The 16,809-nt window shown below is 42.8% G+C and overlaps 1 protein-coding gene across 11 annotated transcripts in view; it reads left to right on the top strand.

Annotated features, from left to right (window-relative positions):
- CADPS (calcium dependent secretion activator) overlaps positions 1-16,809 on the top strand; it is a 206,643-nt gene that overhangs the window by 144,979 nt on the left and 44,855 nt on the right. For 6 of the 11 annotated variants that reach the window (XM_058845250.1, XM_058845244.1, XM_058845246.1 and 3 more), the window contains 3 exons: positions 5,694-5,809; positions 11,382-11,538; positions 12,507-12,648. In XM_058845250.1, coding sequence (XP_058701233.1) covers positions 5,694-5,809; positions 11,382-11,538; positions 12,507-12,648 — 415 coding nt within the window. The remainder of the gene's footprint in view (positions 1-5,693; positions 5,810-11,381; positions 11,539-12,506; positions 12,649-16,809) is intronic. The other 5 variants (XM_058845249.1, XM_058845248.1, XM_058845247.1 and 2 more) reach the window with 1 other exon arrangement.

Here is a 16,809-nt window from a genome sequence, read left to right as displayed (position 1 = left end):
TTGTTTTGATGATTGGCTCACAAATGAATGCACACATAACACTTGGATGCTAAAGCCTTTGGCAAGGGTCATATATTTTTCATTAGTATGAGGAAATCATTGAACCAGTGGCTATGCTTCTAAAAAATATGGAAAGTCAATCATATTCTTCTCCTATTGCAAGTGTAATTCTTAATGTTGCTGATGTTTTAGTAACCCATGTAGCAGAAATCGTGGTGCTGAGGGAGAAATACATAGTTTAAAAATCTTCCAGTCTGTACAGAGTCACACACAATGAAATGTATGCAATATCTATTCCCGAAGTAGCACAGATTTATCAATATACCTGTTATTGCAGGCTGAAGCTCATTGCAAGCACAAACCCAGAATTTTCCAAGTAATTTGAGCTTCTGCAAGTATTTTATATGTCATGCAGAAGCATAAAAACCTTTAGAAGTTTGTCCAGGAAAGCACTTTGTCAGGCAGTAAGAAGCTGCTCCTGGCTCTGATTTCAGTGATGAAGGTGTTTAAATCTTACTCATCTGATACACATGAGCAGCAGGTACAAGAGCATTTCTGATACTAAACTGGCTGTAGTGAGGGATCAGAGAGGAAAAGGACAGGGAAAAAGAAAAACCAAAGTGAAACAAAACTTGCCATACACCACAGCTGATCACTAGCAAGTGCTGTAAAACTCCTCCAGCCTCACACATTTCCCTCGCTCTGAGCAGGAGCTGAGTCCCTGGAAGGGACCTCACGTGTCATCTCTGAGACCTGGAGCTAGAGAAGTATATGAATTCTGGTGCCTCCTAGTGACAGCCCTAGCAGGGCTGTCACAACCCCATTTCTGTTTAAATTTGCAGAGGAAATTAAACAATTTCACAATTAAACAATTTAAATGTTCTTGCAATAAAGAGATGACAAAGAAAAGTATGAGGTGGGGCTTATGAGTGTTCAGTGCCCCCAGGAACAGAGAGAACCCTTCCCCTCCTTCAGCTCCAGGTGGTTTTGCAACCATCATGCAAGAGCCTTGAATTTGGGTCTGAAAAACTGAAATGTGTGAAAAAAGCTGAATATTTGTGCAGATTGGGCCAGATCAGAATTATATCAAGAGTTTGTTTCTTAGCCTGCTCCAGTGCCTTGTGGGAGCCTGTTTCCAAGAGCGGGTGGTGGTGGGGGGATGCCAGGAGCAGGGTAAGGTGCTGGAGGGGTCTCTGACAGGCCCCCCAGAGAAGTGAGAGCCACCCCAGGGCACTGTGCTGACAACTGCACAGCGGGAGCCTCCTCCAAGCTGTTCTGTACGCGCTGCACTAGCGACTCGTGAAGATGCTGCTGCATCTCTTGCCTTTTCCTCCTCCTCCTCCTTCTCTATTAATGACTTTTCCCTAGGACAGAAAACACTTGTGCTAATCGGGCCCGTTCAACACTCTGGAGTCTGGATGTCTGTGAAGCCTAAGAGCTATTTTTGGATGGGTAGCTGTTAGGGATGCAGGGGCTGGACTCCACATTTAAGGATGCTTGAGGGCTGCAGTGCTGAGGTGTGCAATGCTGTGCAACTCAGATTCCTTTCACATTGGCTTTGGCACTCTTAGGAAGAGCTCTCTGTCTTTGACACCCCCAACTTTGCCACCCAACAGACTCCCCTGGGTAGTGAGGGGTTTCCACCCTGTGGTTGTCAGACATGGGTGGGAGGAGATGTGCAATTCCCTCTCCCCACCATCCCTTCCCATCCAGAGACCTTGGCACAAACTTCTCTCCATAGAGATGGGCAGTAAAATATTCTTCCTACATTTCCATGTCAAGCTCAGGAGCAATCAGTGCATAGCCAAATTGAATTCTTGCTTATGTTTTAAAGTAGAGAAAAAGTCATTAGGCCAATGCCCAAAAAGCAGTTATTTTTGTCACTTGAGCTTGAGAGGTTTGTTTCTGGGGACAAAGTCACCCTTGGTAAACATTGAACAAAGATCAGGATTACTCCAGAGATGAATGAATAGGTTTGTTTTTCCTGTTGTAAGAAAACAAGGAAAAGAAAGAAAGCCAGTAGCTTGAATCTGAGTTTGAATTAATCATTACACAGCTTAAAAGATTAAAAATGTGTGTGTGTGAGTGTGCATGTGCACACGTGTGTGCATTGTGTGTGTTTTTATGTATGTATGTATATCTACCCCTGTGTATGGAGAGGGGCACCAGCCTAACTCACACTCCTTAATGGTTTACTCGAATATTCTTTATTATACTTCGATAAGTGTTACAGTTCTGTGAGAAATAAAAGCAATCAGAAATCTCCTTTGCACAAGCCAACTGATTTTTTTTTTCCCCCACTGGAAAATGCAAGCAAAATGGCAAGGACTTTTGGCAATAGAATGTCCAGATAAATATGCCAGATTCCTTGCAAATGACATGATTAAAAATAGTCACAATGCTGCTAAAAACTGTTATTAAAAGGAATAGAAACTATTGTGTTAATATATTCACAGTATATAATTTATTCTCTGGGTGTATGTAAAAGGAAAGGCTATTTTCTTTGAATTTTTCCTATGCTGATATTGTAAACTATATGACAGATGGGTCAAGTCCTGATTGCAGTATTCTAACATTTGGAATAGCAAGTAACATATTTGATAGAGCTGGCAAGTTTTTATATATGATTCAACCCAGAATATAAAAGCCACTAGAATTCCAAGTTGAAAATAATTAAATGAGCTGGAAACGATCAGGAACCACACATTTTTAAGTGACAGATTTTTTTACATGTTTAAATTGCACAAGAATATTTTATAGCTCCCTTTAACCAACAGTGACGTTTAATTCTAAAATGTGTAATTGATATTTGCAAAGCAATTAATTCTTATGGCTCATTATTCTATTGCTAAACGTGCCTAAGTACTGGGGAGCCGACTTCAAGTCGTGTTTTTTAGTTCACCTTTTCTGAATTCCAGAGTTTTAACTGAATTAACCCATCTCAGTCTCCTCGTGTGACTGCACGGAGTGCGGTTTCATACTTGCATTGAATTTTTAGCTTTCTGATTGCACGGTACTTCAGGATGTTCGAATCTGCTGACTTCTAGAATATGTGTTGTCAAATGGTGTCATTACCATGTAATACCCCAAATACCGATAAGCAAAAGCCCAGCAGCTTATTCCATTTGTATTTGATCATTTCTGCTTATGTTCCTTTTGAAATTTCCATCTTTTTGTCACTGTTTATAAAGTCATTTTGTCTCTTTACTTTTGGCGTCTCTCTCTCTCCGTCATGCACAACCAGCCCGTCCGCCCAAGCCCAAGCCGCCGGCTGGGCCACCATCATCTCCTCAAACGCAGACTAACATGATAGATCATATGCTCAAAGGCATGGCCAAACAGCCGCCAAGTACTGTAATAGTCTTCCTTTCTTTTATTCAGTGGTTTTCTAGTCTAGCAGCCGCTCGTGTAGCAGTAGAAAGCTAGTCCTCATATGCAGCTTTATACAGAACACCTAGTGCGACGTGGTAGGTTTTAGAGGTTTAGAAGTAGCATTTATTTCAAAATGTCCACATTTTTTTGTCTAGCAATGTCTGACATATGCAACATTTTCAAATATCAACGTCAGCACAAAATAACATTGTTGTTGCATAACATTTTGCATGGAAACTATAAATATGTATGAGCTTTACATGATGTTGGATGAAATGTTTGATAAGTATATCGTATACGTTTCATGTAACTGTCAGTGCTCCAGCTATCTTAGCAGAATATTCTGATGTATAGTAACTTAACCAGGGAAATATTTAAAATAAGAAGGAAAAAAATTAAGATTGACATCTGCTGGCTGCCAAAGTTATATAAGCATCAATATTTTCTTTAAAGACAGCATCTTTGAGCAGTTGTTCTTATTAACACTTTTGTCTTTTAGTTATATTTGAGAGCAGATCAATGTTGCAAATGAGAATGGGCCTGATGCTGCACTGATCAATGGAAAAGCTTTCCCTTGGCTTCAGAGGTGCAGAAACAACCAGATCTTACTGAGGGACCTGTCCTTGGGCTCCTTTTGCAAAAGGAAGTGATTTCTACTTCTTGTAGCCATTGAGGTGCTAGATAGTATAGGACAGACTGGGGAGTTAACCAGGAACTCTCCAATTTCAATATTTGCTCAGTAAATTATATTAAGGGGAACCTTGATTTTTTTTTTTTTGTTTCCAATGATACGAGAAACAGCAGCAAAAGTTGAGAAACACCCAAGGCCCTTATCTGTGCCATAAATGAGTAAAACTGTAGAGTTCATTTGCATGGTGCTTTACCATCCCTCAGCCAAGCTGAGCCTCTACAGTGCCAGACTCCATCTTGCTGAGCTCCCCCAAAAACCAGCCACATTTGGGACTGTCCTGAAACATTCAGCTTTCCTTTTCATGGGAACTCTGTAACCTGTGAACAGGTATTCAGGGAAAACAAGGGGCTGGCAGGACTTTGAGGAGGTGGATGAAATCTTGGAAGCTTCCTGAGCCTTCAGCAAGGCAGGGATTTCTCCCTGGGTGACCCACTCAAGCAGAATTTGTGCAACCTCAAGTTTCTGTCCCACCAGTAAACAAGAGCAAAACACTAGGAAAAAAACAGGGTGTGTGGAAGGCTGGAGTGAGATGCCCTGTCAGTACCTGGCCTGTTGGCATATGGATCCCAAGGGGGCAGGTCTCCCACTCCACTCCTGCTCTGAACAACCATCACAGGGAGAGTTTGCACACCCCAAGGCAGTGAGCTGCTGTCTGATACCATGGAGATGCCAAAATAGCTATGGATGCAGAGGTATGAGCTGTAGTGAAATGCCCCTCTTTGCCCTTGCTGCTCAGGAGAACTGAGACTGGGACCTGGGTGTGCCTGTGGTCAGCTCTGCGGAAGCTGTCGTTCAGGGAAATTGTGATTATTTTCGTTTCCTCTACATTATTTCTAGTGAAATATTCTAAATGTTCCGTATTGTTAGCATCTCATATTTTTAATGTGTTATTCATAATATAAATTACCTGGAAAAATACATTTTAATTATTTTTTATAGTTTTCAGAAAACACTGCAAAATAACTCAACATAGGTAAACACCAAGCTCCAGGATTTAAACTCTTTGGTTTGTTTTGCGGGGTTTTTGTTGTAAAGTTGCATCTCTTTTCCCATATAAATCTTACCTGTGAGCGTGGGATTTACCACTTTTCACTCCCTCCAGCATGCATAACTCCTGACCCTTGTGGAGTTAAATCCTGGAGCAAGACAGACCTGCGAGTTTTGCTTTTAGTAGCAGGTGACATTTAAATTGCTCGAGTCTGACAATTTATTACAAGTGCAGACAGATTTGTTTTAATTGATCTTCTTAAAAGAATTTTTAAATAATATAGACATGATTCCTATAATAGCATCATCTACATCAAAGGATACATACTGTTCATACGTTAATGGCCAGATGCTGTCTTTAGGGAGTGTGATGTTCTTATTTGAGCTAATAAAGTGCCATCATAAAGCAAACCAACTCTGACAGTATTGTGAAATTTGGAGCTGGAGCACTGTATTTTCATAGTATAATAACGAATGTGGCTTTCTGGTTTGCTCAGTACTAATTATATAAGCATTTAACATATGCATGAAAAGATCTTCAGAGCTGCAGAATATTATGGGTTTTTTTTAACCTCTAAAATAACTTACTGTTCATCTAGCTTTTCACCCTGCCTTCCTTTTAACTTGAGTTCTTGTACTACAGAGAATGTAGGCCGGTTAGTCACTCCAGCTAAAAAGTTAGAAGATACAATACGTCTGGCAGAGTTGGTAATTGAAGTCCTACAGCAAAACGAAGAGCACCACGCAGAGGTGAGCAGCGTCCCCGGCGAGGTCGTGTCCCCACAGGTCTTCCGCAGGATCCGGCAGGAGTTTTTGTATTTGTGTGATGTCTTCCCAACTGGTGCTGGGTTATCTTTTTTAAAAGCTGGAAGTACGCTCAAGTACTCAAGAAGGCAAAGTACACTTCAGGAGGAATGTGTTTTCAGAGGGGAGGGAGGGCCAAAGGATGAATTAATTGAGTTGTGCTCTCCTCGATGTCAGTTTGCAGCCTTTCTGACAGTGCCAGCAGGAGCTGAATCTGGCCAAAATAGTCACCACCAACTACCTGCAAGAGCAAGTCTGTCTGCTTTCCAGAAAGGTCATATTTCCAAATCATAACCTGTGTGTGTGCCTCCAGCCAGCACGAGCGGGGTCCCTGCTGCACCTGCCGCTCCTGCTGTCCAGAGGGGAGCAAGGACAACTGCAACTAAACAGAACAGTTCTCCTTTCTGCCCCTTTCTGAGAATTCAGGTTGTTTCCTGGGGTCTCCCTGGGCCCCTCCAGTACATTATGAACTCACCTGGTTTCCTTTTGGCCGCTTCTGCTTTGACTTATTGGGAATACCTCAATTGCTAGTCACAGAGGTTAGGATGAACTGTGCTCTGTTAGTCATTGTCTGGGTTATCTAAGGCCTAATACAACCACTTTTAACTCTTTGAAGCACCTTGACAGAAAGATTCATGTTTTAAAACCACTGAGACCATGTCATAGTCAAATATACACCAGAAAATCGTGAGGCTTGATCCTGGAAACACTTGATCCCACAGGCAGCTGGCATGGCTGGCTGTAGTCCTGCTCTCAGCACGTCAGGACATTTCTGCCTAAGCAGGTGATGTTGCATACCCATGTAAGTATTTGCAGGATTCAGCCCTGAGTTCTCTGTAAATCTGGTGCTCTTGAATGCGTATTGAGAAGTTAATAATTTTAAAATTCAGAGTAAACAGTTATTGTTTATGACAGTAGGTATTGTTGCACTCTTTCACTATTTTCTCTTTTTCTTCCCACTGATAGATATATAGATATAGATATGATATACTCACAATATTTTGCATTAAGAGCATTTGATAAATAATTTCACCATCACCTGAAAATCATTCCAGTGTGTATTAAATATGCAGTATAGTTTTACTTATTGATAGTACACAGCAATCCACAAAACCCAACTAATGCCTGATTACATATTTAAATTTCCTCCCTGTTTTTCTACTGTTCATTCAATCTTGGATGATCCTGGCAGGGGAAAGAGGTATGTGACTAAACCGAATGAAACGAGTCACTCCTGTCATATTCCGTGCATGCCCTCTCAGTGCCATGTTTCCTACTGGGATTTTACCCTGGTTGCCCTCGCTTCCGTAACTTTGACCGAGGAATGTAACAGCAACTTTGGGTCGGCTGCTTGTGGAGCTGGTAGCCTGACACAGGAGGGTAAATGTGGCATAGCAGTCCAGTCCATGCATGCAGCAATGGGTATATTTTACGAGCGCTGCAGTTACATCCCAACACAACCCTACCTGCCTGGACTCGCTCCTCAGCCTGTTGTTACCTGTCGTTTGCATTCACCCGACCTCTAGTACACTGTGGTGGAGATGGGCTCAGTACTACACGAGTGCCTAGAATGGTAGTGGTCTTCCTCTGGTTTTGTCTGTATGTGCCTTGTACTGGATATACAGTATTTATATGTAGAGAGAGAATCTATGGGGTGAAGAGTGAAATAAACCTCCTTTTTACTAAAGCAAGGGGTGCTTGAGAGCACTATGCTTGTACAAAAACGGTTTTATTCCACTCCTCACCAGCACAGGCTGGATGTACAACCAGCTGGGAAGGAGCTGTTTTTTTTAAAACACGGCTTATTTTGAAAAGAGGAAGCAGTTGCAGGACCAGTCACACTCAGCCAGCCACGCTGCCAAGATCCTCACATGAGGAGGAAGGCTCAGAACTGTTCTCCAGCATCTTTTGTGTCACAAGGTTTTGATTAGAGACAGAAGGTTAATGCCAACACAGATAGGAGGCATCCCGGTCCCTTGTTCTGAACGGTGACTTGGAAGGATGAAATCCATCTCTCTCCAGAAGCCCAGCACACTGTCGGTACACTTGTGAATCCCTGTCCTGAGGGTGGCTGTGGCATTTCAGCAGTGCACAGGCAGTTGGCCAGCTCTCTGCACACTTTGAATTGCACCCAGGGAAGAGAGAGAAGAGGCTGGGTGGTTTATCACTGATTTTTATGTTGTGTTGTAGCCACATTATGCTGTCACAGTGCAGTGAGCATTACTGAGGTATTACACTTTTTTCTCCCCCATTTAATTCCAGGTGACTTTTTTTTCTATGTTGTCACTCACCTGAAAAAGGCTTGACCTGTGAGGTGTTACTCTTTGGTCTACTCCAGTTATTCAGCAGAAAATTTAATTGCACTGCTTACTGAAGAAATGCCTTACTTTACTGAAAAACAATAGTTTTTGCAATTAACACATGCCCCTTTTTTTACCCATGTGGACGTCCAGGCAGACTCCCTAATGAGAATGTAGAAAATAACACTCAGAGCTTGTTCAAAAATCATAACAAGAGGAGTCTCATGTGTAGTCGGTTGGGTTTGTCCTACCCATAAGAAGGAAGCAGCCCAGCACAGGCAGAAACAGCAGAATCCAGGTGCCTATGTCTGTAATCTGGGAGCAGGAGGTCTCTGTCATTGTATCATCTCTCCCATCAGATGTCTCCTAGCTCCCTTTCCCTTCCTCTGGATGACTGATGACAGATGCCAGAGACAATGCCATTCACCTGTTTTTAAACTTGTGTTTTCTCTCTCTATGTATACATATGTGTATATGTATATATGTATCTTAACTCCTTGAGGTCATACATATATACATGTGTATCCATGTGTAAAATATACAATAATAGGTGTGTTTGGCTAGAAAGCACACTTTTCCCCCCCTTTACATTATTATTTAAGCAAATCAGGTAAGTAGATGGTAAACAAATCGAATGTTACCATCTTGAAGGAGGTTTTCTGAGTATGGTGTTACCAATCCTACTTACAGAAATTAGGGAGAAGGTTGAGGATACTCTCATAAGTTAGAGAATTACAGAGTTAAAATTTGACTTTTCAAGCTAAAGAGAAACTGTTACTGGTTTGGGCATTTTTTTTTCCACCAATGATCACATGCTTTTCTTTTTTTAAAATAGCTCTTTTTTTTTTTCCCTTTTCATGGAAGCAGGTTCTTATTGCAGGACTCTGAAGTCTATATGTTGGGATTTGTTACAGAAGACATTCTTTGGCCTCCCCTCTTTTCCCCTCCCCCAAATATCGGTTGCCATCGGTCCTCCGTAGCAGTCACTCCATACCTGGGCAGTGTGGGGTGGGTGCCAGCACGGCAGGCTCTGGGCAGGCAGAGGCACAGCCAGAGAAATCACATCAGAGCAAGGACAGCCCCTGCAGCCTCCCTGGAAACCACAGCCAGGTGTGGCTAATGTGAGAGGACCCTGCACAGCCCCAGTGCTCCACAGTGCTCCTTTCCCACACACCTTTGTGAGCAGGTTGGAGCAGGCATCAGGAGCACACCTGTGGCTCGATGGGTTTGGTTCCCCTGTGGTCTCTCAGCTGTTTGGTGCTTCCCAGCATGGCACTCACTGGCATTCAGCCCTGTGCCTGGCTGGACACCAGCACCAAATGTGGAGAAGAGCAGAAGAGCAGAAGAGCACTGCCCCACGCTCAGCCCCACACAGGCTCCCTCACCTTGGTTATGGCTTTTCCAGAGTGATGGCTCTGCAGACGCCCAGGGCCACTGTCACCACTACCTCTGTGCCCTCGAGCATCCCCAAGCAGGAGATGCAGCAGCAGAGCTGGGCAGCTTCTTCCATGGGCCTGAAGCTGCGGACAGTTTGCAGACAAAGGACTCTGCCATAGCCACCTTGTCCCCGTGCCCTGACCACTGGGACACTCACCTGCTGGTGTTGCTGCTTCAGGTGTAGGCAGACACTGAAGCTGTGCCTCGATGGCACAGCTCACCTCGTCCACATCTGCACCCCCATTACAGGGCAGACCCAATACTAAGATTAGTTTGGGGATTGTGTGGTTGTTTTGGTTATTTTACATCTTGGATGTGCTCTGGGAAGAGAATGCCAAGTGCAATGCCCAATCTGTCCATGATTTCACATCAATTTTATATCAACTCATGGAATAATAGCAGGGCAGTGTCAGTCTGCTTTATGTTTTAAAGGATTGAAAGAGTGGAAATAGTTCCAAAGACCCCCTGCCAGTATCACTGGCAGCTGAAAAGTTGAGCCAAAACAGGAAAAATTATGGCAGCAACTTGTTTTGGGGGTGCTGTTCCCTCTCCATGACCAGGTGAACCAGTAGCTGGAGTTGTGCTGTGCACATCAGTGCATTTCTTCATCAGTGAATCAAAGCTCAACACTGAGAGAGTGAAAGCCCATTCTGCTTATTCATGTCTGCTAAAACCTGCAAAAAATGCTCCTCCCTGACTGGCAATTCCTCTTCAAACGGATTTCTCCATTCCCAATCTCCTCCGTTTCATCTCCACTCTTGTGCCTAAGCTAGAGGTTTCTTTTTCTTGCCAAGTGCCGTGAAGCTGTTCCTTAGCTCCTTTAAGTCACCAAGTAATTTCCTGTCACTTCGAAGTGACAGCACATGGTCCTATGGACAGCTCTTCTCATATTGCATGTTCCCAGCCAGAAGTGACTACTGAACACGCATGCATGCATTTTCAGCATTCACATCTGAGCCATGTATGATGTGAATGTCACCTCAGAGAGCCCGCACAGCGAATTTTGAGGACCCATGTGCATGAGAATGAGTTACCTCACTGATATTTTTTGGTTTTCAAGTTTAGACATATGTTTTTCCTGCCTCTGTGAAAATATAGGCTTGCCATAGATATTTTTTTTTTCACCTTGGCATGTTGATAGTAGAGCTTTGTAATGGGTACCTAATCAGTAGCATCATGAAGGTGGTAGTGTGTTAGCTAACCATGTAAAATGAACAGTGCTGTAATAACTTTTACTGGTGATGCTTGAAATATCTTTAAAACAGAGTGTGAATGATTTAGGACAGCTTTTAATGTCTTAGGTTTCTATATTTTCAAGACAAATGCAAGTAGTGAATCCAAGTAGAATTTAAGCTGTTGAAAAACACATCAGAAAACTTACAGGCACAGTGAAGAAACTCCCAAATTTCTGTACTTTAGTAATAAGAATTAGTAGCTTTTTTCCTGATAATTAGCATCATTAATGATGAATTAAGTCATTTATTGTAAATTGAACAGATGAAACCTTCTCTGCCACATTACACCTGCATGCCTTTACAGTGGAGCTCTGAAGAGATCCTCTACAAGAAACCTTTCTGTTAGAACAGCAGCTCCCAATTCTGTGATTAGCACTGCCTGTGCAGGCTAGCGCTCCAAAGCACTGTTCTCTTTACAATAAAGGTAGTTTCCATGAGATGCAATTTTTCTTTTTTTTTTTTTTTTTTTTTTAAAGCTATGTGGCCTAACATCTTTCCCTGTGCTTTATTAGAACTAATACACGTCTTTATTATCTTTTTCTACCAACTCTGAAGGCCTTTGCTTGGTGGTCAGACCTAATGGTTGAGCATGCGGAGACCTTCCTGTCCCTGTTTGCAGTGGATATGGATGCAGCGTTAGAGGTGCAACCCCCAGACACCTGGGACAGCTTCCCGCTCTTCCAGCTCATAAACGATTCCCTCCGTAGCGACTGTATGTATTTTGTATTCTGATCATTTCCTTTTCAGTGGGCGGCTCAGGTTACTGATAATGCTTTCAGCCTCTCCTTACTGCACAGAAAACTGAGATGGGTAGAGATTTACAGATTTACAAACTCTTTTAGCATCAGCTTGAGTTTATTCCGTTGCCTAGAAAAAAAGAACACCCCTTAAGTCACTGCAGATTTAAAGGTGGGAAGTTGAACTTCTATTTTGCTTCATCTTCTCAAGTCTCTTGGTAATGGCTGCCTGATAAGGAGGGAATTAGGTACTCTGTATCTTAGTGTCATTAAATGTGTGTATTGTTTTATATGTGTGTACCTCATTTATTTAGCATGGAGTAAAGCAATCCCTGCTTTAAGATTTTGTTGAAGGGAGGAAAATATTAAAGTAAATGGAAGCAGGAGTAGTTCAGAAGAAAAGTGCTTTGTGAAATAAGGCAATTCTCCAAAGCACTTGGGCCCATGCTTTCAAAACCCATGTGAGGATTTGGCACTTTCCTGGGTAGTCCAACCCTCCCTGGGGAGCTGGTGGTAAAATTGGCATTGCCTTAGCTAGGTCCTAGACCAGGACCCCAGCTAGCTTTCTAAGACTACATATAAAGCCAGGGACTCGTGCTCAGAAGGCAAGTTCCAGCATCATGGTACTGTGCAACCAAAGAAGAAATTATTCTCCCACCTGCTAAAGCCATAATGTTTGCCATGCTGTGTTTCTTACACTGGTTTTATTCACAGGAAGTGATAATGTATTTGTCAGTTTGACATTAATGGAAAAGAAGGTTCATTGTCTGTTTATTTGTTTGGAGTAAGAAGTTATTCCTGCTGTCTGTGTCATGAACTCCGGTTCCTGTTATGTTCTTGAAGTTTTCCTGTTCACTGGCAAATTCTGTGTTTGACACTGTGGTTTGTTACAGAGGTTGTAGTAACAGTAGTGTCTTACTATACTTTTATTTATCTATTCTAGATAATTTGTGCAATGGAAAATTCCACAAACACCTCCAAGACCTGTTTGCTCCACTTGTTGTTAGATATGTCGATCTGATGGAGTCCTCAATTGCACAGTCAATTCACAGGGGCTTTGAGCGGGAGTCATGGGAGCCAGTAAAGTAAGGAAACCTCCTTTGATACAATCGGAATTTGGGTGCAAATGGATGGAGATTCATATAGAGGTGAATTAGTGAACGTTAGACTGGACATGTAGAAAATGCTTTAAACATTCTAGTTCAATGCTATAATCTAGGAGGCCTGATCTCTTCGGGGTTTTCAGGTTAATGAGGGAAATGGTATTGGCTTTTTGAAATGCATTGCTGCCTCAGTTTGAACTGTGTGCCTTTGAACAGGGAAGCATGAAAATGGGAAAACCTTCTTAACTGCCATGGCTTTTTGGAACCCATTCTAAAAGGCCTTTTCCAATGCTGCTTTTGAGCTCGCACAGCTCCTTTCAGAACAAAAAAATCTCGCTTCACTGTGTTCAGTTCCAGCCCTATAACCCCTGTGAGTCATTGCTGTATTTATTCTCAATACTCATTTTTTCCACCCACCCTGTGGGGGGGATAGTGCAGTGTGTGCCTCTGGCATCAGCCCCATGGCTGGTGGCTGCACATGTCCCCATGTCCAGGGCAGCTCTGTCAGTCCCAGCTCCCCTGCCTGTAGGATTAGATGTGCAGAAACCAAAGTGAAACACGGGCAAGATGATTCAAGCATAATCATTTCTTACATTTGGAAAGCTAGGAGTTTACCAGCAAGAAATTGGGAGCCTGAGAAAAACCCAAATTGAACTCAAGAGCTGGTGAATGATAAAAATGTGACATGTGCTTTGGATTACTGTTGTTATTTCACAGGTTTTGAAGCATTGCTGAACCCTGTCATGCTTGCTCTATAAAGCCAAGTCAGATCCTACAAAAGGATGTAGCTGACTTTTCCTTCTAATAAAGATATTAAAAGAGAAAGATGGACCCTTTGCAAGGAAGATGAGCCTGGCAGTGCCTCAGACCAGGAACTGGGACCAGGTGACCTCTGGAGAGAGTCTTTTCCTCGCTTTTTTTGTCATTCTCTAGGCGAAGCGAAACAGCACCGCACTCTCAGAGGTTGCTGTATAAAAGAACGTGTGGTCTTTCAGGGCTTTTCACACCAAATATGTTCCGTTTATAAGGAAAAGAGATTTTGTTCAGCAGCCAGCCTCCCATATGCAACCTGGAGTCTGAGTACCCAGGTTTTTTCCTTTCTTTCTTGTGCATCCTCAGCATCCGTAAGGATTCTGCCTGCCAAATCTCGGGCTTTTTCTTGACACCTGATCATCCCCTCTGTTTTGAGTGGGGTTAAGTGGCTGGCATTCAGGAGCCTCTCTCACTTTCCATTTGCTGTCTTTGGTCTGCAGGCTAACAGGATTAAAGATTCTAAAAAATCTTGTTTCAAATAAGCAGATGTGACCCAGAAAACATACAAGAAATAGATCTTTCGAGTAGGAGAATGCCATTTTTACAGCCACTCCTTCAAGCAGAATTGCACTTCGAAGTTAGCATTAACTTCAGTTTCAGAGCTCTGCTTTAGTAAAAAATATGTATTTCCTTGTCTGTTATGAAACAGAAGCAGTTAACTCTGTGTACCTGTTCACCTGGGTCAAGCACTCAATAAACAAATCATTCTGCCTTTTTTTCTTTTATCGGAAGCTGACATCTTTTTGCTTTTTAATGACTTCAGAGAGTTAACTATAGATGTCCATAAGTACTTGGATGTGCTACTTGCCTGTCAAAATGCTTTGTCCCTGGGGATGCCAGCATCTATCATTTCCAAGTTATCTCTGATAGTTATAAAAGATCTTTTCTTAGTTCTCTTGTGATGGTTATTCCCTTCTGGAGTTCCAGTTACAGCGTGCTTTGAGCATTGCATCTCCAAGCAAAAGCCCAGGATGGACTTTTTCTCTTACAGACTTGGGTATTTAAAATATTTCTTCCAGCAGGAAAGTGGGTGCTTTCCATGAGAAGCTTCTGTCCATCTGGTGAAAAGATGCACCATGTTTTTTTTTCACGTGTTGATATTTTGTTCTTATGTCTCGCACACAAAAGTGTGAGTTGCAAATGCTGGCTCAACGTGATGTGGCCCGGTGAAGGGAGGCACCAGTGAGTGCCAGAGGGTGCCACATACAGTGCAAAGGAAAGGAGGAGTGTCATTCCTAGGATCTTAAGACATTTTTCATGTGCTGTTCAGAACTAAATGTTAAGGCATCTTCATCTTTGCCTCCTGGGCAGACCACCTGCTCCTCTTTGTCTGATCGACAGGGAACTTGCAGAAAAATTCAGGTTAGAGACTTATTTTGTTTGATTTGCCCTCCTGAATCTACTCTCTTCTCACCCCACATGTCCATACTGTAGAACAGTTGCATTTTTGGCCATGGATTCTCAAATAGTTTGGAGCAGCCAGTTCCCAACCAAATTTTGACCTTCTATTGACACCTCTCCAGCAGAGCTTTTTTTGGAAATCAGGAGCACTGCAGAATGTTCTTCTACAGCTTTCCTCTGCTTTGGAGATAGACCTTCAAGTTGGCCAGCAAAGACAGATCATCAAAGCTGACCGTTCCACCAAGCTTGTTGTTGTCCTGGATCTCTACAGTGCGTTATGAGAAGGAAATCTCATTATCTCCTCTTAACCAAGAAATTATTCCACAACACAGAATCTTTTGAAAGGGTTTCTCTGTACTTGTGTTTGCAGTCAAGGCTGAAATATGTAGCCCTCCATAACCTGACCAGATGGCAGTTTGCAAGCATGTATTTCTTCTATTTTCATTGCTGAATACTCTGCACCTTATGCTCTGAGGAGTTAGGTATAGAAATCATAGTGAGAGAGAGATACTGTTAAGTATTGAAAAAAATTAGGGGGGAAAAGCATGGATGTTATGTGCTCATGAGGGCTCTGTAATCTGCCTCTGCAGAGCTGCTGAATTTGCAGGGGGTCCGTGCCCTATAGCTAGAGCAGCTGGTGCGCTTGTATGAATCCACGCAGAGAAATGTGGAACACTTGTCCTTCGCACAGTCATCCAAGTATGCAGGATACAGAGTAGGTCTGTTCTCTGGTGAGTTGAGAGGTCTTGGAAAAGTAGGGTTTGCAATGGGTTTTTTTCATGCTAGCTTCTCGGAGAGTGCTGATTTATCTCGCAGCCAGCTGACACGTATGTGTGTGTGTCTCTGTGTGTGTGTCTGTGTTGAAAGATCTTTTTGAGCAAATGCTAAAGCTCATGCAATGACAACCAGTTTCAGTGGCTTGACTAGGACATTACTCATTGACCCAGCGCTCTCTCTACCGCTCTGTAGTCCTGGCTTTAGCATCTATTAATTGCTCACTAACCCTTTGCAAACTATTTGTAAATGTATCATTAATATAAATGTCAGAACTTGAACAATATGATTATACTAATAATTTTATAAGGTTGTACAACTACAGAATGATAGTGAAAAATGTTTCCCCTGAAAAGAAGCACCGCTGTAGTGAAAGTGAGTATTTTTGTTACTATTCTGGGTGTCAGTCACAGGAAGAGCACAGATTTGACTGCCTACTTCACTATCAAGCTCTTTGCTTCACATCAAGGCTTTTGTGAAAAGATTTGCTCTTGAGCATTTGCTCAGCCTCGACAGTGAGGTTGCAAGTGTTTATAGTGATGGAAGAGACAGGCATTTGCGTCTTCCATCACTAAATCATTTCAGGCATCCTGTAGGAACTGAGCATTTTAGGTGTGGCCGAGGGTCTCGTTCAGCACTATTCTGAACCCAGGAGACAGCTCAGTAAAAATACTGTGATTTTTCTGCCCTCCTTTCATTGCTAGGGCAGCTCTGCAGGAGCTGCAACTGGACGTGTTCCGTGTGACCGGTGCTGCGGTACAGCGTGAGCGCTGGGAGGTTGTGCAGGGGTACCTTGCCAGTCTGTTTGCACTGAGAATTTCCCAGCAGACAGTCCAGGTGAAAGCCATTTCCACAGCTCACACACACAAACAGGGCTGAAGCAGAAGATACCGGGAAAACAAGCGGTGCAGCTCCAGAGCGTGTGCCTCTCATCAAATGTATCAGGATCCAGTCCTGAAGCTGAGTCGTCTTAAATCAGACAGCCTTCATCTTGTTGATGCAAATGCCCACATTCCCTGCCTGATGGCTGAGGTTATATTTAGCCATCTATATTAAATAGGCATGGCTGGCTTCTAGAAACAGTTTCTCATCTTGGACCTGTAGTTTTATGGTCTGAACAATTGCAGGCATCATGGAACATTTGTTGGTAATATT

The sequence above is a fragment of the Poecile atricapillus genome, chromosome 9, assembly GCF_030490865.1.
Source record: "Poecile atricapillus isolate bPoeAtr1 chromosome 9, bPoeAtr1.hap1, whole genome shotgun sequence".
Lineage (NCBI taxonomy): Eukaryota > Metazoa > Chordata > Aves > Passeriformes > Paridae > Poecile > Poecile atricapillus.
The sequence above is the reverse complement of the archived record's forward strand: the minus strand, read 5'-3'. Positions and strand labels throughout refer to the sequence as shown.